Raw genomic sequence first — 23422 nt, 5'->3', positions numbered from 1 at the left:
CTGCATTAAAAGCATTTGCTGGTCTCAGGAGAGATCATGCTTCACTTATCTTGGGATGCAGAAGACAGAAGTCCTCGGTGGCCAGAAAATGTAGGCTAGATGCAAAATGCATTAGCATAAGTAAGATACAAATTTAAGGCATGGAAATTGTACTTGCAAAATATATTTGTGTGAATTCTGGCATTAAGGAAAATCTAGAAGCCACAAAGAAAATAATTGTCATTAGCCTGGGAATGACAGTAAATGATTTAAACTAAACTATGTCACGGGATATTTAGAATGCACCAAGAGCACATATAAACATAGGGCCATAGCTGCACAATACATCTGAGGATTAATAGTGGTTTGCCACTGCCAGAATGGGCATTCCAGACGTTCTCTGTTAGTCTTAACCTAATCCCTCCAGCCCTATTTGCAGCCACAAAGCTTTGTCCCTTTGCCTTGAACCACCTCTGGCTCTCAGACTCAAGTTGGTGAGCCAATTCTCACCTGGCAGAAACTGCTAACCTTATTTTTGGCAGCACAGTGATTTCAATGGGCACTTAGTTCCACCAGATGAGCACCAGAGCCAGTGCTCAGAAGAGATCTAGAACTTCCACCTGGTGTGAGGGGCTGGCGGGGCTGGCAGAGGACTGGTACCTCCTCTTGCAGTGTCAAGGTGCATGTAGATTGGCAGAGTTCTGTCATATTGCTGCAGCTGTGCATTAACTGTGCTGCATTAACTGTGCTGTGCAATTGTGTAACTCTAAGAAGTGTGTTCCCTGGCTACGAGAGTCCATAACATTTCTGCAGGATTCATAATGCTGCAACAACTTTTCATGCATATAGTATTTCTGACTATAGGGGTAAAAACAGTTTGTTTGGGGACATAGAGTATGTCCCCCTTAGAGTAAGAAGCAGTAAACTTGAGTAGTTGGTAAGCACACTCTAGAAAGTGTTATAGAGAAATCTATGCCCTTGGACTAAGAATTACTCACAGTTAGTTTGCCTTTTTCCTCTCTTCCAGTTCCTGTGACTTTACAGTATTGCTGTTTCTCCTTGTATCAATGAACCAGCCTTAAATACCCAGTCCCTTCCATGAAAGCTCAAAAAGATAAACAATACGAAGACAGTCAAAAATCTCATTCAGATGCAACCACATCAATGTGAGTCACTGCTGGCATAAAGCATTTTTTCCTGCATACGTGTTGCTCTTTTCTAGTTGATATCGGTACACAGCCTATTCCTTAAAACACTACAACTTCAATTGCAGTTACTGCCTCTTGTGCTGCTGTCCCAACTTCATAGTCACTGCTCCTAAACTGAAACGCTGAGGTATTTGCATGGGAAGGGACCTCCTGGAATCTGAACAAGGCTTGTAAAGAGAATAACTAAAAACTGAAATGTATATGGGAGGTCTAGATAGTGCAGACAAGATTAATTTGGGACTCTTAAAACAGTAAAGAAGAATTAGCCACTTATCCTTCATTAAATTGTATGAGGAAATCCCCTTGCCTAGCTTGGCAAATTTTGATATAAACTCTTTAACTGCAGATGACAGACTCTTCTTGAGAGGTACTAGCTCCAGCTCTGATCCTTTTGAAAAAAAGAAGTCCATTAGAAAAGAATGAAAGAAAATAAATACAAAAAACCTGTTACATACACAAGATTGCTGAAGAATGGAATGCTTTCCATGGTGATTTAAAAAGAAAACCAAACATCGAACAACATAAATCATGTTCTTAAGTTTAAAACAGCATTTAGGGGCAAAAACAACGTAGGAACTTTGGCAGGATAAGGAGCTCTGACTGAAGGTTATTGTTATTACTCGTTTTCTGGTAAAGCAGCAGCCAGTTGTGTTAGACTTTATCCAAGTAATTTAAAAAGGAGCTTTTAAAATACTTTTATTTAGTTCTTTTATTGTTCTCTTTAACTTTTGGCTACTTCTCGTTTCATATTTTTTTTGTTAAACCCACAAAAATTTGTTAAGGAGGACTTGGTTAGTTCAACTCACATTTTCAATGCATGCTTTCTGATCATTGTTTCTTTTAAATCTTGTATGAGCAGAGATTAGTTCAATGGGTTCTGAGCCTCAGTTCCCATTCCTTGACAATACAAGCTCGGGAGAACTGGAGCTCGACAATAACACTGGAGTAAAAACTAGGGAGGTGTTACGTTTCTGCTTAGTTATCTGTTCTGTTTTTCAGTCTATGTTCCATTTTTTTCTTGCCCATTAATGACTGCTGAATAGTTTGCAAAGAATGCTGCAGGCAGCCAGTCCTCTGCGCTCGACAGTGTTATATTACTCCACCCTTGAAAGCTCCCAGGTATGAACACCAATACTTACTTGCATTGAGTGCCTAACAGGTTACTCTGTAAAGTGGTTGGAAAAACCAAAACGGTAGAGTTTCTAGGAGAGGAAGAAGGATAGATTTGAAAACAGATCTGATGAGAATGATCACAGAATCAGAAACAGAAAATTACTTTAGTCTAGCTAGTCATACAGGATCCATCACCCTGTTCCCCTATGCAGAACAGACTCCATATCCTCATGGGTGATCTTTTCAAGACCATTTTGAGAAAACAAGCGAGAACCAAGTCCCTCTGAGGCTTTTGTATTCTAAATATTTCACACTGTCCAAGATAAAAGAAGCTTTCATGAAATCCCTATTCAGTTGGTCTTGACCCTGAGGTGGAACTAAACTCTCCAGGCACCAAATTCCTCAGCCAGACCAGAATCCATTTCAAAGGTAGTGGAAGCTTAGCTTTCAGTTGGGCTAATAGGCTAAAGGCCTTCACCTTGCACAACAGGTTGGTCCTGTGCAAGATGCTGTGGGTACATATATTTGGGAATAGGATAGGGATGAAGCAGTGGGAATCTATGTCTTTCCTTGGAAGCTCAGGTGGGCCTGAATAGGTGTAACATCAAACCACAGTACAGGATGAAGAATTGCGCATAAAGACACCTCCAGGTGCTGGTTTTCTACTTCAGAGATTTGCTGAAGGCCAGGATCCCAAGACACAAAACTTTGTTTTGGAGTATTTTAGTTTTTCTGAATCAAGGAAGGTACTTTTAATCCTGGGTTAGCAGCATTTAAGCTTTGAGGCATGGAGTATTCTGTGGCAGTCTGTGGAGAGGCCACTAGTTATTCGTCGAGTGACACAAGGCTTGTACATTAATATTGCTCTTTTGAAGTTATGCCTGGCTCAATTTGCAATTATGAGAACACAATGAAAGCAATAAAAGTTGGATCAAGCACTTTCTTGAAGTCATTCTGTAATCTGCAGACTAACAACCAGTCTCCTATGCCATAATTTGCTGCGTGTCGCAAGTTTGTGGTGTTCAAATGAAAGAGAACTCTGGCTTTGTATTCAGTGATTACCATAAAAACTTAGGTTGGCTTAAAAGTACTTATCTTCAGAAAGTCCCTGTTCCCTCTTTTGACTATAAACAAATTTTAAAAAATAACTGGTATAATCATTTAACTTCTTGATTGGTTATGAAGTCAACCATACTGCATTGGTCCTGTAGATCAAACAGATTGGTCCTGTTCAATTAAGATGCTAATACTGCTGCTGATAAAATACGAGTTGGAAAATGCATGCCAGCACCAAATATATTCCTGCACTTGACATGAAGAAAGTGTGGCTAAGGTTAATCATTAGGAACTTCTAGTTAATCATAGCTCTGGGGTGAAGTAGAAGCAATGCACATTTGCAGGAAAAAACCCTAAAATTTTATTATTAAGTCCCTGTGAGACTGCAATTTGTAATTTGCACTGTAATTCCATCAGCTGTCTTTTCTGCTTCTGTGCACAATAACATGTAGCGTCACTGTGTCATTAGGAAACAATCATTCTAACAACAGAACTAATAAATGCCTTCTGTTAGATGGAGGGTTTAGCCAGCAAACACAAACAGACCTTTTTACATCAATACTGGCTAGGATTAACAGTGACATTTAATGTCACCCACTCATTTATGAATTGCCACATTGTCACTGTATGCCACAGGGTGGATAAAATAAAAAGGGAGACAACTGGCAAATGCAAAGTTGTCAATCATGGGAGCAAAGAAACTATTTAAAGATGTTAGTCAAAACCGCTAAAATTAGCAAATATTTGAATCCCACATAAATTCCATATTTAAGATCGTAGGACTGAATATTTAATGAGAATTTGGTTGAACAGAGTTTTTGCAGGTACAGTACTTCATATTTCCTACTTATTCACAGCCTTCCTGTGTTAAGTTGGACAACTCATACAGCATTTACATGCCTCTAATTTCCTCAGGCTTATAATATTCAGTGAGGTTCACTCTAAAGCAGTATTTTTTGTTCTTATATGTAGGTTGGAAGCAATTTAGTAGCGTCTGTAGAGAATCTAGAGATGCTCTGTAAGGGTAGGGTAACACTGCTGTTATGATGAAACATAGGAACCTGAGTATTCTATAACAGCAATAGCCTATTTTTTTCTCACATTTCCCAAATAAAAAAGCAGATAACAGGGAACAGCAGGCTTAGTGAGACTTGTAACGGGTCTATAATTAAAGCTACACTGCAAACTTAGACTAAATTTCAAATGTCAATTTTTTTAACAGAGTTTTTTTTAAATGCAATTGTTTTATAAACATTAGTGAGGGAACACACAAGGTAGATTTTCTGCAGTACTTGTCATTACAGTAGCTAGGTATCAAGCCCAGGATCTGAATGCAAGGTGCCAGCTAAAGCCTGGCAGCCAGTCTTGCAGTCACATGCTTATTTTGTCGCATATTCATTGCTTAGGTTGGGCTTAAGCTCCTTCCTAGGAGTACTAAATCAATTTAGCATGAATTCTATTGCGTTGTTTAAACTAGGTTTTAAGAACGTAGGTTTGAAAATTTGGCTTAATGATATCCTTTAAATGCTATTTGAAATTTTATGAATGCCAAATGTTCTAGAAGATTTTTAAATTAGTTGACTGGCTCCCAAGAGAGTCATAGTGAGGTGCAAGAGGAAAATAGTGAACAATCTAGCTAAAAATGTGTCTTTTTCTTTTTTGTATATGTATATGTACATATTTGATTTATTTTGCATACATTTTTTCTGCCTACCTGCCACAGTTGAGGAAGCTACAAAGATTCCAGGAGCTACAACCTTTCTTGTATTTGAACAACATCTGATACTATGGGGTACAGACTGTGATTTAGCAATACTAACCTACAATCAGTAGCAGTAGCAATGTCATCAACAGAAGCTTTGACAGCCTAATACATTTCCTCCAGTCCCAGTTAATCAAATTGCACTTCCTCGGTATAACTTCCCTGTTGTTCCATTGAAGCTCAAGTCAAAAGAGCAGGCAAAACCTTCATGAGGCTATAAAGGACCACAGAAAGTGATCTTAGCAACAACAGCTCCGTAGCTTATGGTAATAATTCCTTTCTAAAAAGACCACTGGGGAAAAAGTAATATTCTCTGAGTGAGTAATTTTTCATTACCAAGACACTAAACTAATTGATAGTTGTAGTAGCCCCTGTAGAAGTTAGTGGGAATTAAACGAGGTACTGGAAAAGGAAGAGCACTACTGCGGAATGGGGAACACTAAAATCATTCAGTGATCAAAAAAAGGAGCTGTTGCTCTGTATGGCTCAGTCACTGTCTGTGCTGACATGTTTGAGGTAGGTTACTTCTTTTTTTTCTTTCTCCCTTTCTCTTTACTTCAGTTTGAAGGGTGTGAACTTTCAAAATGATTAGTCATCCGTAAAGTTACAGTCTTCTACTTCTAATGTGGGGCAAAGTTTTCCAGAATTCGGATTCGTCTATACAGGGATCAAAAGGGACTCACCTGAAAAGGAGGATGAGGTGGGCATTCAGGTTAGTCAGAACTCCCATTTAGGACCCCTCATAAAAGATACTAGTTCTGGCATGGCTAATGGACATCCTGTGAACCATGCTTAGTGTTCCTTATACAAAATGGTCTGCTGTTCACAGTATTGCTTTAAGGTACACAATACTGAAATCACTGGGGAGTAGTATCTGCTATATGAAGGACTTGGCATCACTTAAATGTAAAAATCTCCTAAGCACCTTAGTTTCATCCATAGTTTAGTTCATGCCATTTATTCATATGTAAGTGTAATACCTGCATAAATGCCACAGGCAGATGAAATCATAAAATCATAGAATGGTTTGGATCAGAAGGAACCTAAAAGATCACCCAGTTCGAACCCTCCTGTCGTGGGCAGGGACACCTTCCACTAGATCAGGTTATTCAAAGTATCACCCAACCTCACCTTCAATACCTCCAGGGATGGGACATCCACAGCTTCCCAGGGCAAACTGTTCCATTGCCTCATCACCCCCACAGTAAAGAACTTCTTCCTAATACCTAATCTAAATCTCCCCTCTTTCAGCTTAAAACCATAATCCCATATCCTATCCCTGGCTTTCCTGTAGGCCCCCCTTTAAGTACTTGAAGGCTGCTATAAAGTTCACCTGGAGCCTTCTCTTCTCTTGGCTGAACAACCCAAACTCTCTCAGCCTGTTCTCCTATGGGAGATGCTCCAGCCCTCTGATCATCTTTGTGGCCCTTCTCTGGACTTGCTTTAAAAGTAAAATGATGTAGCATCTCTGCTTCCATCCCTGTCAAGGGAAATACTTTTAAAGCCAGCAGCTTTAAAAGGCTTCAGATGTACCACAGCTACAGCCCACACTGTGCAGCTACAGACTGCATGGGGTGGTTGCTACAACACCTGCAGTCTATTCCTCCCAGCCCAACTGCGGCAGAAGGGGACATTTCAAGAAGCAGAAGGCAAGTGTGAGGCTGGCAGCTAACAGTCCTGTTGTAGGAGCCACTTGAACCAACAGGACCTTGCTGCATCCCTTTAATTATACTCTCCGAAATTCTCACAGACTTGTTTCCGTAAGATATACCTACAGTATGATACTATGCAATAGGTAACAAGGAAAAGAAATACCAAATATAAATGCCCTTATATATTCAAGTGTTACAAGCAGATTTTGGGGTGCTTTGAGGCTTTATGTTATGCATGTCTATGTCCAGAAAAACAGAGGACATCTTTAAAGCCTGCCATTATTTTTGCCTTTCTGTATTTTAAGTAGTAGCATGGACAGCACCTCCTTAGTATGAACTATCCCAAGTGATTTCTGTGCCCCAACAAATACTGTGGACGTTCTTTATCTCTTTTTCAAAATTAAAAAAAAAACCACAACAAAAAATAAAATATCAACCACCCCACCCAGCTCCAAGAAGAGGTACCTGCTATTTATGCCCATTCTACTACTGGTTTCTCAGGCACTCTAAGGAACTGTGAAGTGTAATAACTGGTAGAGCTCAACAGTCAGCTACAAAAAGTGAAAGGCCTCTAGCTTCAGGAAAAAACACTGGAAAAACACAGTGTTTCAACTGATTCTAGGGCTAGCTCTAGATACAGCCCAAGTAACTGAATTTCTCTGGTGGACAGAAACACTTACATTTCTAAAGTCTCCCTTCACTGACAAGGGTTGATGACAGGATGCATTCTATAGGCTGTTTGCTATAGACGGGTAGCAGTAAGCGTCAATGTTTTATCTGCATCGATGCAGAGGCATGCGTGGACACAGCTCTGTTGATTTCCATCGTCACTTCTCGACAGTCCTACCATGGGTTTGCAAAATGCCTTTTAATGGAATAAAGGCATGTTAAAGTAGATTAATAGAACTTGCTAGCTTCTTCTTACATTTCCCAGTAATACAAGGAAGGAAACAGTGCACGGTTGTCTACACACAGGGGTAGGTGCACCTAAACTGCAACGGCTCAATTAACATGACTAATCTAGCTGAAAGAACACAATGCTTTTGCACTTTGATTTGAGTATAACCTGCTTTTAAGGTAACTTCCACATGCCACTAGCAGCTTAACTCCTTGTAAAAGCCTCAGTATACTGTTTCTTCAGGTTTTACCACAGATGAAATAGCTCACCTGTAAACACACTTTTATTAAAAACAAACAAACAAAACTTGGTAGTTTGGCTCAGGTTTTCCAATAATCTGTGCATATTAGGACACGTGAGTACTAATTCTGGCCAAACTGAAAAATGATACAAGATAAATTCTGGAATAGCTGCAAAATTAGAAGACAAGATATTTCATTATAACAAAATTGGAAATTGAAAAATCACACATTCCATTCTTTTCCTGCCAAACTGTTCACAATTTAACATAAACTGAAAAGCTAGCCCCTCTTCTAAACACTAATATTAATCTCAGATGCCTTCCTTCTCTCCACACTCAGCTGAGGACATGAAAAAAATGACACTATGTACATTTTTTGTTGTTATTTTCTTTTTCTTCAACTCCAACAACAAAACTAATCTAAACTACTTTTTGTCTGGATGAGGTCTCCAAAGTTTAATCTACTATTTTCAGGTTCATCTGCATTCTGTAAAATTCAAGGCATACCAAGTCAGGACTGTAGCTCCCTCAACCCTCCTTTCAAGCCCATGGAAAAATAAGCTAGCAATGCAGTGCTGAAGGGCTTCTCTCCCAGTGAGAAGCCTAGTTAAGCGGGACCAATGTGACATACCAGGACTCTCTGGCAACAGCTGTAGTGCACTCAACAGAAGAGCTGTTTGGGCTTTTGCAAACAGTACTAGCTACACTAAGAAATGTTGCTAAGAGGATCAACTGAAATACCTCACATCAGACATTAATTTGCATTTGTGCCCTCAGCTGATCATCTCTCTTAATATTATTCTATAGGAGAAGGGATACATGTTTAGATACAATTTTCTAAACAACTAGTCAGGACACTCAACACATGGTCAGCAAGGCTCTTCCCCAAAGAGTCCTCTGTCTCCTCCATAACCTCAACTACTTCCCACATGCCCCTACTCTCCCCTGAGCTTCCAAGAACACTTCCCATTCCCTACTCCTCTCACTTGTGTCCCCAAACTATGCGGGGACACTTGGATTTGGAGATGCTTGGTTTGGAGCTGCATGTATCCTGATCCACCAGCAGAGTAACAGCTGAGCTTTTTTTTCAGCCCAAGCACAAACCTGGATGTCTTAGAAGAGTTACTGGCAGCACAAGGTTTACTAGTTTTAACACATACTTTGATAAGACAAGGGATTGAAGGCATGTTTAGATATATCAAATCCCCCAGTCCGTCACAGTAGTGAAACGAAACTCCCCTTTAGAGAAGCAGTCAGGTGTGGTTAAGACATATGACAAACCCCCTTAATTGTAAACCTTTTTAAATTAGGTATTGACCTTTAGACTAGTGACCCAAACTAGCATTAGTCTTCCTGGAGTAAGAGATATTTAGCCGTATAGAAATAAGGTCAGGATGCTATTTTAAGTTAAGCAATGCCATTCTCCCAGGCCCTTATTTAGACAAACTTCTCTACAGAAAAATTTTGTTGTGTCTTCATTTACTTTGACATGAGCTATTAGAGAGTAACTGCCAAAGAAAAATGTTACGGTCTTGCAAACAACCCGACTGTATTCCTTCTGTGTCTTACCCTTCGAGTGCTAGATGATACCAGACATCTTGATGATAACCACCTCCTCCCCACCCCCTCAAAATGGGACATAGTTTTAACAGCCAATATGCAAGTAGCACCTATATATGAAGTGCACAGAAGTTGATTCAAGCATAAACAATTCATGGGCTCTTTTTATTTCAGTAAAACTAAAGCTTACAGATTCTTAACTCATAACCATTAAGAAAGACACCCATAAAAACCTGTATTAATAAAAACTGATAGGCTTCCAGGCCTTTAAAAAAAAATCAAACATAAAATACAATAAAAGATATCAAATGTCTACATTGCAGTCTTGCTGCCTTAACACACCGTCATAAAATGTGAACACACACATCCAGTAACTTCAAGCACACCATTAGAAAGACACCAGTAAGTGCTCCAGTTTTCTGTACCATACAACTTTATTTCAAATTCACACCTTTGTAGGCAACATATCCAAAATATTTGACTCGAGAGTACCTTTAGACTGTAAATATTCTGCAACAGGGCATTAAGCCTTTCCTATCTCCAAACAAAACTTAAGTTTTAGCTCATGTTATAAAAAGTAACCATGTGGAATGTGACAAGTCGTAATGTGAAATCAAAGTGCTTTAGTCCCATAGCGCAGACAGACACTAGTGGTTATCTAGCCATTGGTCAATACATCTCAAACACCAGCAGAGATGTTTGCTTTGTTACATCCCACCTTGCAGAGACCTTTGGACATTGTGGTGAAATTCCATTAATTGACAGCTAAACAGTATGAGTGGAACAACAGTTTCACTTTGATAGTTCAGAGAATAAGCTATAAACGAGGCATCGTTTTACCATTTTTCAAGTTCCCTTAGTAATTAACAAAGTTCTACTGTATTATGCAAGGTAAGACCGTTCCTGTTAGTCTTTTAAAACCAAAGTGTGCTATATTCCAAATCCTGAAACACCCAAATTATTTCCCTAGGCCCCAACAGCTAAGACTCAGTATTTTTGTGCAATTCTTCGCTAATTGTACGTGAAGAGATAAACACTTCAACAGTTCATATTAAAGAACTATGAACTCTCAAAGCAGAAAGTTACTTGAATGAGGTTTGGACACAGGTAGTTGTATGGAGCACCTGTTCAATTCAGATGTACCATGCTGAAGAGAGCTCAAGTTGCAAATCTTCCTTTCTACAGAAGCCTAAATAGCTATTTATCTTCCAGAGTGAAGGAAGTTTAAGACTTACATGTTTAATTATCTTCTTTGTTACAAAATAATTAGCTCTACAGTATAATGTGTATGATTCCCCCCAAGCTTTCTGATACCTCACTGTTGTACAAGTTTACATCTTAAATGGGAGGGGCTGAGGGAAAATTCCTGGTCCTGTCCCACAGATGTAAAGACAAAGTGCTTTGCAAGACTGAACTTATCCATCACATTTGTGGCAACCAATACAAAATGAAGGCACATGAAATCTATAATAATATAGTTTATAAATGATAAACTAAAGCTGAACCTCTGCATAATTTCTAGTCTTTTTGCACAAAAGTAATGACCAGCACCTATGCAGACATTCAATTCTTTTTGATGCAACTTTTCCCAAAATAGTGACGTGCTGCTTGCATGCCTATGCAAATACCGTATTTTATCAGGTTTTGACACAAAAGACCGGGAATTGGTAATTTATCTGCACAGGAAGTCTGAAACCAAGGAATTGCTAGCACTCCCTCTCCCTGTTGCTACAAGAAACGTAAGCCACCAGCAGCAGCTATAGAGAGCTGTTACCTTGAAAGTGTACAACTCCCAGCAGCAGATTCCCTGTGAGGCATTCTGCACCTTGTGGCATGCATTTGATCAGTGTCTCAAATTTGGATTTTAACGTGTCAGAGCCTATCTGCTTTTGGTTAGCTACCGGCCAGACATGCACACACATTCTGAGGAAGCCAACTCAAAATGTGCTTTGACAAATGTTGCATTGAAATTGGCTGTACCTTTTACGCACAGATGAGCTTCTACTTTGAGCAGGATCCAGGGTCAACTCAATACCTTATTCTTAAGGAAAGCCTAGTCTGGATACAATCTGCCTCCTAGATTTCACTGGAATTGCTACCTTTAAAGCAGAGAAACAAGATTCAAGATTTCTGAAAGCTGTAGCAGATGGATAGGCTCATCAATCAGATTAAGACTTACTAGGTCGTGAAACAACAGTTCAAAACATTGCTTATCACTTCTCTAGAAACACAGGTTTAAAAGAACTCAAACACCATTGCCATCACTTAACTAGAATATGTCACTATACTGCTTTCCCTCAGGATGATAAACAGGGATAGAGTTTCAGAGTTATGTTTTCACCTTGCGAGTGAATTCATACATCCTCCTTTTTTTTTTTCCTTTCTTTTCCTTCCCCCCCCCCATTCTGCACAAATCAGTTGAAGGGATTGGCACACAAGTTACTGGCAAATGCAGACCTGTTACATTACAGGACCATATTAGATTTTGATGAAGATTTCATGCAATGGTGTCTGTGCTCTTTTCTAAAAGAGAATGACTTTCACAGGTAGCTCACACAACACACTTTCCTGACTTTAAATGTAGTGAGTTACACAAACAACATCAACAAGAACGAACCAGACTCAATAACTGGAACTGCGCTAGGTCTGGCACTTGAGAATTCACAGTGATTAAAATAAAATTGCTTTGCCTAAGACAAAACATAAGATACCAAGTATATAAAAGGACTCTTTGCTTCCATTACCTTGTATTAGTACTCCAACAGCAATAAGCAAGCTCAGTAGTACCTCAGACAGCAGAGACTTATGCCCATGGTTAACTTTATTCACTGTTTGCAGTGCAACAGATTGGGTTTCTTTCTTTTTTTTTAAATATACTCATGATCTTACATCAGGCAATTTTCAATTTTGAAATGCATAAAGTCAACACAGACTCAAGTCTTTGCTGGATCAAAGCCTGGATTCTGACAGGAAACCATTATCTACCATCTCATTTTGGGCACCCAACTCCACACTGTGCCAAGGTGGTATTGCTGTTAAAGAGAAACTTAACAGTATATTTGCATATTACTGAGGTGTCCTTACATAGCAAGACGTTTGTAAGTAGTTTATAGTACCAGTTAATAATATAAGAGCAGAGCATTTGCACTTTTCTTTCCCCCAGTCAGCTTGCTAATCCTAGTGGATTCTCTAATTCACGTTTCCAATCCCAAAGCCTGCCTTTAGAGAGAAAGGAGCGCAGCTTTCGAACACCCCAGTGTTTCTCAATGCATTTTCTGCCTCCCATTTCAGCACCGAGGGCCCAGCTGAAGCAGCTGCCCTCGGGAGCTGTAACCTACCAGAGCCCCGTTGACCCACTGAGCTCACTGGACCCACCAAAACGAGTCAATGCAAGATCCTCGGGACCCATCTCCCCGGAGCACATGAGGTCTAGACGAGCATCCGCTGGCACCTGCCTCACCTTCTGCGCTACAGCCCAGGGTGCTCCGGTCCATACGCCCACCTCCCAGACCTCCGTCTCCCCAGCCTTATCCAAAGACATTGGACTTTGGCCTGAGCTGGAAGGGTGCTTTCAGGGATTTCTCGTCCTGCTCCTCTTCCTCGGCGTCGCCGCGAAAGGAAGGCGTGTTGTGGATGATCTGAGTCCTGAAGCGGATCTTATTAAGCCGAGGCTTCATCCGCCCGCTGCCGGAGGCTTTCCTGGCCATCTCCTTGCCCTTGCCCGGCACGGCCGCCCCCTCGGCGCCCTCCGCTTCGTCCCCGGCGCTGTGATGGTGGTGGGAGAGCCGGTAGCCGATGAGGTTGGAGGGCAACACCTTGGAGAGCCTCCAGCGCCCGCTCCCGTTGCCGGCGGCCTCCCCTTCCTCCTCCTCCTCGTCGTCCGGGGCTCCCACCAGGCTGCGCACGTCCCCCGCGGCGCCCCGCTGCAGGTACTGCGCGGCTTTGCGCCCGCTGTAGTCGCGGATGTCCACGTCGGCGTCGAAGGCCCCGACCAGCAGCTTGACCACCTCGGCGTGGCCGTGCATGGCGGCGAGGTGCAGCGCCGTGTGCCCGCCGCTCGTCCGCGCGTTGATGTCCACGGGCACCCGGTGCCGCCGGGCGAACCCGACCAGGGCGGCCAGCAGCTCCTGCCGCCCGTGCTTGGCGGCCCAGTGCAGCACCGTGAACCCGGTGATGAAGTCCCTCTTGCCCAGCAGCGCCGGCTCGACGCTCAGCAGCCCCTCCAGGCTCTCCCACCGCCCGTCCGAAGCCGACAGCATCCAGGCGTGCTCCAGGGGGTCCAGAGCCGCCGAGCCGCCGCCGCCGCTGCCGCCGCTCCCCTCCTCCTCGGACGCCACCGAGGCGCTGTCCGAGTCGCGGCCGCGGGTCGCGGCTCCGCGTTTGGGCGAGCGCGGCGGCTCCCGCTGGCCCCGCCGCCCGCCGCCCGCAGCCTCCTCCGCCTCCTCCCCGGCCCCGCGCCGCCCGCCGCCCGCACGGGGGGGTTCTCCCCGCCGCCCGCCCGCATCCCCCTTCTCCTCCTCCTCCTCCTTCCCCTCGCGGGGCGGCTCCGCGGGGCAGAAGCGGCGGCGGAGATGCACGTACTTCACCCCGGTGCCGGGGTCCTGGCGCACGGCGGCCACGGCGTTCACCACCTCCTTGAAGCGGCGGCGGGCGGCGTCGCGGCGGTCGCGGTCCGCGGGGCTGAGCCACTCGCGGAAATGCTCCAGCAGCTCGGCGTTCGGCGCCCGCCCGCCCCGCGAAGCCAGGAACCCCACCACCGCCTCCTGCCGCAGCTCCGCCATCACCGCCCCGGCCCCATCGCCGCCCGCCACGCCTCCCGCCTCCCGCCGCGCCCCCGCCGGCCGGGAGGGGCCGCGCCGCCCCGGGAGCCGCGCCGGAGCGGGGCCGAGCCGGGCTCTGCGGCGGGTAACGCGGTGACTGGGCGGGGGGGGTGTGTGTGTTCTTTCTGTTGACAATGAGGCCGTCCCCCTGAGAGCATGTGCGGCTTGTAGTGGTGGAACGACGGGCAATAGGTATAAACCGGAGAGGGATCACTTCTATTCCCTTTTCTGCCCCTCCATTCCTCTTTCTGCCTCTCCAATTCCCCTTTCTGCCTCTCCAATTCCCCTTTCTGCCCCTTCTATTCCTCTTCCAGCCCCTCTATTCCTCTTTCTGCCCCTCTATTCCTCTTTCTGCCCCTCTATTCCCCTTTCTGCCCCTCCATTCCCCTTTCTGCCCCTCCATTCCCCTTTCTGCTCCTCCATTCCCCTTTCTGCCCCTCTAGTCCCCTTTCTGCCTCCTCCATTCCCCTTTCTGCTCCTTCCATTCCCCTTTCTGCTCCTTCCATTCCCCTTTCTAGGGGACTAGGGGCAATGGGTATAAAGTGGAGAGGGGCAGATTTAGACTAGACATTAGGAAGAATTTCTTGAGGATAGAGAGTAGTGAGACACTGGAACAGGTTGTCCAGGGAAACTGGCTGCCCCATCCCTGGAGGTGTTAAAGGCCAGGTTGGATGGGGCCTTGAGCAACCTGGTACAGTGGGAGGTGTCCCTGCCCATGGCAGGAGGGTTGGGACTGGGTGATCTTTAAGGTCCCTTCCAACCCAAACTATTCTATGATTCTTTAAAACAGACACTGTTCATTCTTTGGAGATGATGGGGGGTTGGAATTAGATGATCTTTAAGGTCCCTTCCAACTCTAAACTGTTCTATGAAACTTCTGTTTGGCCCTCAGGAAAAAAAAAAGGCTTGGTATTTCTTCATGATTGCCATGCTTAATACTAAGCATATGTGATTGTATATGGTAGCATTGCACCTCTGTGTCTGGGAAGATCATGGAACAGATCACAGAATCATAGCAACATAGAATGGTTTGGGTTGGAAGGGTAGAAAAGACAACCCTGAGAAGTACTGACCTGTCAGCCTGACCTCTGTGCCTGGGAAGATCATGGAATAGATACTCCTAGAAGCTATGCTACAGCACATGGAGGACACGGAGGTGATTAATGGCAGCCAGCATGGCTTCACCAGGGGCAAATCCTGTATGACCAACTTAGTGACTTTCTGTGATGAGGTAACCACAGCAGTGGACACGGGTAAACCAATGGATGTGATCTATCTGGACTTCTGTAAAGCCACAACATCCTTCTCTCTAAACTGGAGAGATGCCAATTTGATGGGTGGACTGTTTGGTGGGTAAGAAACCAGTTGGATGGCTGTATTCAGAGAGTAGTGGTCAATGGCTTGAAGTCCAGATGGAGATCCATGACAAGTGGTGTCCTTCAGGGGTCTGTACTGAGGCCAGTGCTGTTTAATATCTTCATCAATTATATTGGCAGCAAGATCAAGTGCACCCTCAGCAAATTTGCTGATGACACCAAGCTGAGTGATGCAGTTGCCACACTGCAAGGATGGGATGTCATCCAGAGGGACCTGGACAGGATGGAGAAATGGGCCTGTGAGAACATTATGAGGTTCAACAAGGCCAAGTGCAAGGTCCTACACCTGGGTCGGGGCAATCCCTGATTTCAGTACATGATGGGGGATGACATGATTGAGGGCTGCCCTGCAGAAAAGGACTTGGGGGTGTTGGTCGATGAGAAGTTTGACATGAGCTGGCAGTGTGCTCTCGTAGCCCAGAAGGTGAAGCAAATCCTGACTGCATCAAAAGAAGTGTGGCCAGCAGGTCGAGGGAGGTGATTCTGCCCCTCTGTTCCTCTCTTGTGAGACCTCATCTGGAGTCCTGTGTCCAGTTCTGGAATCCTCAACATAAGAAGGATATGGAGCTGTTGGAATGGGTCCAGAGGAGGGCTACAAAGATGATGAGAGGGCTGGAGCACCTCCCATGTGAGGACAGGCTGAGAGAGTTGGGGTTGTTCAGCCTGAAGAAGAGAAGGCTCTGAGCAGATCTTATAGTGACCTTCCAGTGCCTCAAAGGGGCTACAGGAAAGCTGAGGAGGGACAATTTACAAGGGCATGGAGTGATAGGACGAGGGGAAATGTCTTTAAATCGGATGGGGGAAGATGTAGAGTAGACATTAGGAAGAAATTCTTCAGCATGAGGGTGGTGAGGCACTGGCGCAGGTTACCCAGGGAAGTTGTGGAAGCCCCATCTCTGGAGGTGTTCAAGGCCAGGTTGGATGGGGCCTTGGGAAACCTGGTGTGGTGGGAAGAATCCCTGGTCATGGCAGGGGTGTGGAACTAGATGATATTTAAGGTCTTTTCCAATCCAAGCCATTGTATGATTTCCCCATCTCAAAGGCGGGATTGGACTCAGCCCCAAATCAGCAAGAGATCAGACTGTTGTGAAGTTCATAATAGCGTTAAAATTAGACCCTGGAATGTAACAGAATGTGCATAAGGTTTTTGGGAGATCCATCCCGCCCCCAGTTCTGGCCTCGCCGCACAGGATCGCTGGGGATCGCCTCGGCGAGGGTTATTCGCGGCATTTTCGGCGCCTCCCGGGAGCCGCCGCTCCGCCCTCCGCCCGGGAGCGGCTCCGCCCGGCTCGGCGGGGCCATGGCCGCGGCCCCAGCGCAGCGGCGCCCGGTGAGTCCGCGCCGAGAGGCGGCGGGGGGAGGGAAAGGGGACATCCCGGTGCGGCACCGGCTGCGGGGGGACAGGAGGTGTGTGGTTACTCCGCTGACTCTGGCTCCAGAAGGGGAATGGGGTGTGCGGTTATGCCGTTTACACCGGCACCAGAAGGGGAAGGAGGTGGTGGTGGTGATTACAGGGTTTACACCGGCTCCAGACCCCTGTGGAATGGGGTGTGTGGTTCCACTGGCACCAGAAAGGGGATGGGGTGTGTGGTTAGGCTGTTTACACCGGCCCCGAAAGAGGAGAGGGGTGTGTGTCGCCAGGCGAAGCTGGTGAAGGGGCTGGAGAACAGGTCTTACGAGGAGCGGCTGAGGGAGCTGGGGTTGTTTAGCCTGGAGAAGAGGAGGCTGAGGGGAGACCTCATTGCTCTCTACAACTACCTGAAAGGAGGTTGTAGAGAGGAGGGTGATGGCCTCTTCTCCCAAGTGACAGGGGACAGGACAAGAGGGAATGGCCTCAAGCTCTGCCAGGGGAGGTTCAGGCTGGACATTAGGAAAAAATTCTTTACGGAAAGGGTCGTTGGGCACTGGCAGAGGCTGCCCAGGGAGGTGGTTGATTCACCTTTCCTGGAGGTGTTTAAGGGACGGGTGGGTGAGGTGCTAAGGGACATGGTTTAGTGATTGATAGGAATGATTGGACTCGATGATCCATTGGGTCTTTTCCAGCCTAATGATTCTGTGATTCTGTGGTTATTCCGTTTACACCGGCATCAAAAGGGAAATGGGATGTGTGGTTACAGCATTTGCACCAGCTCCAGAAAGGGAATGGTGTGTGTGGTTACACCGTTTACATCAGCTCCAAAAGGGGAATGGGGTGTGTGGTTACACCATTTACACCGGCACCAGAAGGGGAATGGACTGTGTGGTTAGGCCAGCTGTAGAAGGGGAATGGGGTGTGTGGTTATACTGTTTACACTGGCACCGAAAGGGCAGTGAGGTGTGTGGTTACTCCATTTACGCTGGTGCCAAAGGGGCAATGGGGTGGTGATGGTTACACTATTTACATTGATACCAGAAGCGGGGTATGGTGTGTGGTTACCCTGTGTGCAGGGGTGCAAATGCCTCTGCACCGAGCTGCGGGGACAGGGGTTGCCCCCAGGTTGGCACTGGAGCAGCCAGAGGGGTGGCAGAGGTGAAGGCGGCTGCAGGCAGGGGTCAGGAGGGAGTGGGGGGATTAGGGTAGCAATGGAATAAAGCCTCGGTGTGCCATGTCATCCCCGGAACTGACAGGCTTTTAAAACACTTGGTAAAGGATCTCATTTTCAGGTGTTGCTCTTCTTAGCGCCTCCATAGATTATCGTGTGTTTCAAGTGTTGTAAGTCGAGTCCTGTCTAATGAAGAAATATTTTCTTATGTGTAGTTGCAAAGCTGTCAGCTTTATGCTTTGAAGCCACTGAACCCATCCACACATTAGTGCTGCAGCATTAGTTCCCTTTTAGAACACAAAATTAATAGATTAATTTATGGCTTGGGTTTTCCACTGTGTTTTACATCTGAGCAATGCAAAGCATACAGAAAGGTTCTAGAAACAGCATGGAGTGTAAGGCATTGGGGGAAAAATGTTCCAATCTGGCTGTGTAGTGAGCTGGCATTTTCTGGTAGCAGGAAGATAGGTAAAGAACTGTCTTTGGTGACTCTACGTGCTGTTACACTGCAGTTATGCTGGTGGAGTTGCATGAAAAAATGGAAACTGAAAAATAGAAAACAACTGTTGCTTTTTGGAAGTTTTCTTTCCTTGGTATGATTTCCATCTGGGACAGGTTTTTGCTCTGGTTCTTGATGGGACACCCAAGAGAGCAGGAGCATGAGAAGGAAGAGGGGCTGCTTTGAGTTTGGGTGCTGAAAGAGTTATTTGTGGACCATTGTTAGAGCTGACTATGTCCCAGCCAGCCTCGGGTGAGAGTGAAAGGGCTTCATTCATGTTCCTCTGCTTGCTCACGACTTGTTGAGCATAAGTTGCTTGTCAGGGCACCCGCCCAGAGCTCCATTTCACTTATGTTCTCTTCAAGGCTTGCATAAATCCTTTGAAGCTGCACCATAACATAGTGCAATGCATTAACTTCACATAGCCTTCTCTCTTCATGTATATTTATATAGTGAGGTGGAGAGTCAACACTTCACAGGCAGGGTCTCATTGGAAGGTGGAAAAATATCAAGAGGAAAAAGCCTAAGAGCCAAAGTATGACAAGTAACACAAATGATTTTGCTGGTTAACCTTTGCGTGAAGAGTGTGAAGAGATGCAGTAAATCAGCAAAAGTGAGTAAGAGCAGGATTGAGGGTCTACTAAGGAGATAGATTTGGCAAGGGAAGAGAGAGAAGCATGTACATAGAACACTTCTGTAGAGAGTACTGTAAAAGCAGACGCGTAACAGTTCTGTAATAGAGTAGGGTGATTTTGAATTAGGCTTATAAATGTAAATTATTTAAATAATGAAAATGTAATGTTTTAAAATCTATTTGTATTGACAGCAAATAATATTTCCTAGTTTAACACATGCTGCATAATTGTTAAAATGTTTCCTACTCCATTATGGGAAAGATTTTGTTTTCAGTTGTCTTGCAAAAGAAATGTAAGATCACACTCCGAATGCAGTCTGACCTTTTATAAGTCTGTTTTCAATCAGACTGCATAAAGTGAGGTGCAAGTATTTAGTACTTCTGATTTTGAAAACTTGACTTCTGGGAAAGTTTTGGCAGCCGTTGCCCGCATACAACTGCATACAGTGCTCGTATTGATTACTTAAAAAGGAAGAAAAAAAGAATCCTTGCTGCAGTCAAAGAGGCCTTCTGATAGCAACTGCCATTGTCACATCCAAGGCCAGTATTGCTTTCTCCTTCAGATAAGCAACATCAGTGGCGAGGAGCTGATGTGGTCAGCGGTGAAGAAAACGCTGACTGCTCCTCAGGAGAAAACAGTGTTAAAGCTGCATCAGGCACAGATGAGACAGCACATCTTCCGAAAGCAAGTGCAGTTGTATCCACGTACTCATAGCAGCATGTTTTTCTGTGTCAAGGTCATCTTGGAGGGCAGCACCAGATTTCCGTTTCCTTGTTTTTCCTTCCTTGAAAACACACAGGTCAAGAGAAACCTTCCTGTATGGACCACAAAAATGACACTTTCTTCTGCACAGCAGTAGCTGATCAGTCCCGTCTGAACCAATGCTGTCGTCATCATCCTTTGCCTGGCACACGGAGTACTAGCTGTGAGGAACTGGTTTCTTTTCTGTTGTCAAGTCTTGATTCCCCACCTGCTGCCTCTTGCCACATCTACCTGTAGGCAGCAACAGAGGAACAGGTACTACATGTGCTGGATTTTCAAGTTATTTTAACGCCTGTTGGTGGAGTGGCCTTAGTGGCATTTACAAATGAATAAGCTGCTGTCTGTGAAATCGCCTCATCGCAACTGAAAGACTAGCAGAGTGTCTCTGCTTGTTTGTTTGTTCCTAAATATCTCAAAACACAGTCCAGAAGTTGTCTTCAGTAGCAGCCTGCACGATCATACCCCCTGTTCTCTACTAACAAGGCTGTCACCTTATCCTCTACCCATCATGGATGATTTCAGGGTGTTTAAGAAGATTCTATTACTGCCTCAGATTTCTTGGGATGGAAACATAGGGCAGAAATGTCAGTTATATTTTTTTAAGATTCTTTATATATACGTGCATGAAGGAAATCTTATGATGACCTATGGTTTAAGGCAACTTCATCTGTATTATGTATTGAACTGGGCTGAAAGTGAAAATAGTTGGTGCACCAGTATGCCAAGTAAGAAATCATCGGAAAGAGATGAGGGAAGAATCATGGACTTCTGATGTTTGGACCAATCTCTGAGAGTTGGTTATTGCTTCTGTCATACTGAATAAATTACATGATCACTGTGAGCGAAATTGTCAAATGAGTTTTCATTGAATCATCTTTTGGCCACACACTTTTTCGGCCACACATCTTTTCTACACACCTTTTTTTGAGGAATGTTTTGTTCCATACTTAACTCCTGTGTGTTGCTTTTTATTTTATAGAATAGACTGATGTTATCATTCCATGTAGTTTTTAATGTATCTCCTTTCTTACTCTGCATCTTCATGGACTTTTCTTCCTCTGTATTTTTTCTACCTCATGCTCCTATATTTTCTGTTCTCTTTCTTCTGTATTATTTTGCCAAGGTTTCTTTTCTGTTCTCTCTACTTACCTCATCTGTTCTCTGCCTCTCTCTCATGAATGTATTGACATTGATAGATGTCGATGGTATGCGTGCCTACACCACATGTCTACATTTTAGATTTTGACTACTTAAAAATATAAAATATTTTTCTACTCACTTGTAAGTTCTGATTAGTTTCCTACTTACCTCATGTGTTAGGAGGCAATAGCAACATTGATATTTACTGGATTAAATGAAATTTTGATACTTAGGAAAGTATTTGACTCTAAGGGAGTGATGTAGTTTGTTAGAGGAAGGTTAAAATACGCTGTCTGGTTTAGTGAATGTCCACACTTATTGATGATACTGGAAAACTTGGTTCTGGAAGAGTCATGTTTGGAGTGTCTGCAGCTCTTAAAAAGTTGTGATCCACCCATGGTTGGTGCCCAGGCATCCTTCCAAGGGCCCGTGCGTAACCTGCCTAGCCGCTTGGGCCGGGCAGGACCATCACCTCCTGCCTAGGCACGCAAACTTTGAGTACTTTTTCCTCAACCTTTGGAGGGCAAATTTCAATGATCTCTACACACAGAGTGGCAAGCTAGTTATTTGCCTGGACTGCAAGCCTGGTTCTGTAGGAGACTTATGCAGAGAGTTGCATGCAGTGTAAGACCCAGCTTTTGCTGTGAAATGGGCCAGTGTTGGGCAGTTTTAGTTTGAAATAAGAGGCAGATCTAAAAAATAAATATTTTTTTAGTTTGTTTCTGAAAAGAAAAAAAAACCCCAATTTTTAAATGTTACTTTTGTCTCAAGCAATGATTTTTCTTTGCACACTGCTTTTAATGGCCAGGATGGCTTTATATAGACTAATATACTTCACTAATTGAATTTGCAGAAATCCACATGCGGTTCTGTGAACGCTATGCTACCGACCCTTTAAAAAGGAGGGGAAGGAAGGAGTAAGATGTGATTTGGACTATCTCAAGCAATCTATATTGTGTGCTGTTTTGTTGAGAGTTCGAATTCTGAGAGGGCAGTGAGAAACAATATGTATTTATAGGAGTATTAGAGCTCTGGTAGCATTGAGATTACAAGCTTTGAGTTATTCACTGAATAAATTTGGATGAGATGCTGTCTTCAAGCATAATTAAGCTGCTCCATCCAACAGATAGTAATTTGAAAAGACCGACTAATCTGGTGACTTAATTGCTTTCATCTTGATTTATATTTCTGAATTTTTGAGTTGTCACCATTTTTCTAAACTGGTGATAGGGTAGTAACTTGTTTTTTAACTGGGCGGCTTATTATTTCTTTGAGAAGTAGTAAGAATGCAGGCATCATGGGGTCAGTTTTGTGGATTTAATTTCCCAGTGTATTTGTTAAACCATAGCAGAGTGAAGCTGAATGAGGTGCTGGCATCGAGAGGAAGAGATGTGATGCCATTAGAAAATTGGATGGAAAAATGTAGGCTATTGCTTTTCTAGTAAGAGAATGATCCAAGAGATATCAGATGGAACAGTTTCACCAAGTGATCTTTCCTTAAGGGAGACAGGTCTCCAAATGAGAACGGTAGCTTGCAGTCGTGTAATGTTTGTTATGTGGGTAACGGAAGTATAAACGTGCAAGAATGTTGGCTTCTAAATCAACCTGACAGAGAGTGTCTGAAGTTAACACGCACAATATTTCTTGAAAGCCTAAATTAAGTGCCTTTCACAGAATCACTAGGTTGGAAAAGACCCACAGGATCATGGAGTCCAACCATTCCTATCAACCACTAAACCATGCCCCTCAGCAGCTCATTCACCCGTCTTTTAAATACCTCCAGGGATGGTGACTCAACCACCTCCCTGTTCCAGTGCCTAATGACCCTTTTCGTGAAAAAGTTTTTCCTGATGTCCAGCCTGAACGTCCACTGGCAGAGTTTGAGGCCATTCCCTCTTGTCCTGTCACTTGGGAGAAGAGGCCAGCTTCCTCCTCTCTACAACATCATTTCAGGTAGTTGTAGAGAGCACTAAGGTCTCCCCTCAGCCTCCTCTTCTCCTGGCTAAACAACCTCAGCTTTCTCAGCTTTATTGCAGTGTTTTTCGTGAAGCTGATTCCTGAACACTGCTGTGTCTTGGTGACTGTGTGAGCCATTTAGTAGCATTTGAAATCGCAAAATAAGTAGATATATTTAAAAAATAAATAGATTCTGCATATTTTTTGCTATTAATGTAGTGTCTGGGTTGGTTTTTTTTTTCA

The 23422-nt window shown here is 44.2% G+C and overlaps 2 protein-coding genes across 4 annotated transcripts in view; one reads left to right on the top strand and one right to left on the bottom strand.

Moving 5' to 3' along the window:
• Positions 1 to 12321: 12321 nt before the first annotated feature.
• Positions 12322 to 14277, bottom strand: SOWAHC (sosondowah ankyrin repeat domain family member C). Its single transcript, XM_069849814.1, has one exon. It carries the CDS (start codon positions 14248 to 14250, stop codon positions 12997 to 12999), a length of 1254 nt encoding a protein of 417 aa, XP_069705915.1. The 5' UTR covers positions 14251 to 14277; the 3' UTR covers positions 12322 to 12996.
• A 186-nt stretch (positions 14278 to 14463) lies between these two features.
• The window catches only part of SEPTIN10 (septin 10), a 33839-nt gene continuing 24880 nt past the window's right edge, over positions 14464 to 23422 (top strand). The window contains exon 1 of one of the 3 annotated variants that reach the window (XM_069877655.1): positions 14464 to 14481. Coding sequence is in view for 2 of the 3 variants with exons in the window: in XM_069877636.1 (XP_069733737.1) it covers positions 17764 to 17856 (93 nt within the window). In the remaining variant the exon portion in view is untranslated. Of the gene's footprint in view, positions 14482 to 16933; positions 16996 to 17748; positions 17857 to 23422 lie in introns of those variants that run through there. The other 2 variants (XM_069877646.1, XM_069877636.1) reach the window with 2 other exon arrangements.

The sequence above is a fragment of the Phaenicophaeus curvirostris genome, chromosome 1, assembly GCF_032191515.1.
Source record: "Phaenicophaeus curvirostris isolate KB17595 chromosome 1, BPBGC_Pcur_1.0, whole genome shotgun sequence".
NCBI classification, from domain to species: Eukaryota; Metazoa; Chordata; class Aves; order Cuculiformes; family Cuculidae; genus Phaenicophaeus; species Phaenicophaeus curvirostris.
The sequence above is the reverse complement of the archived record's forward strand: the minus strand, read 5'-3'. Positions and strand labels throughout refer to the sequence as shown.

Coding starts and splice junctions, on each gene's coding strand:
- SOWAHC (XM_069849814.1), bottom strand. CDS start 14,250: ATGGCGGAGCTGCGGCAGGAGGCGGTGGTGGGGTTCCTGGCTTCGCGG.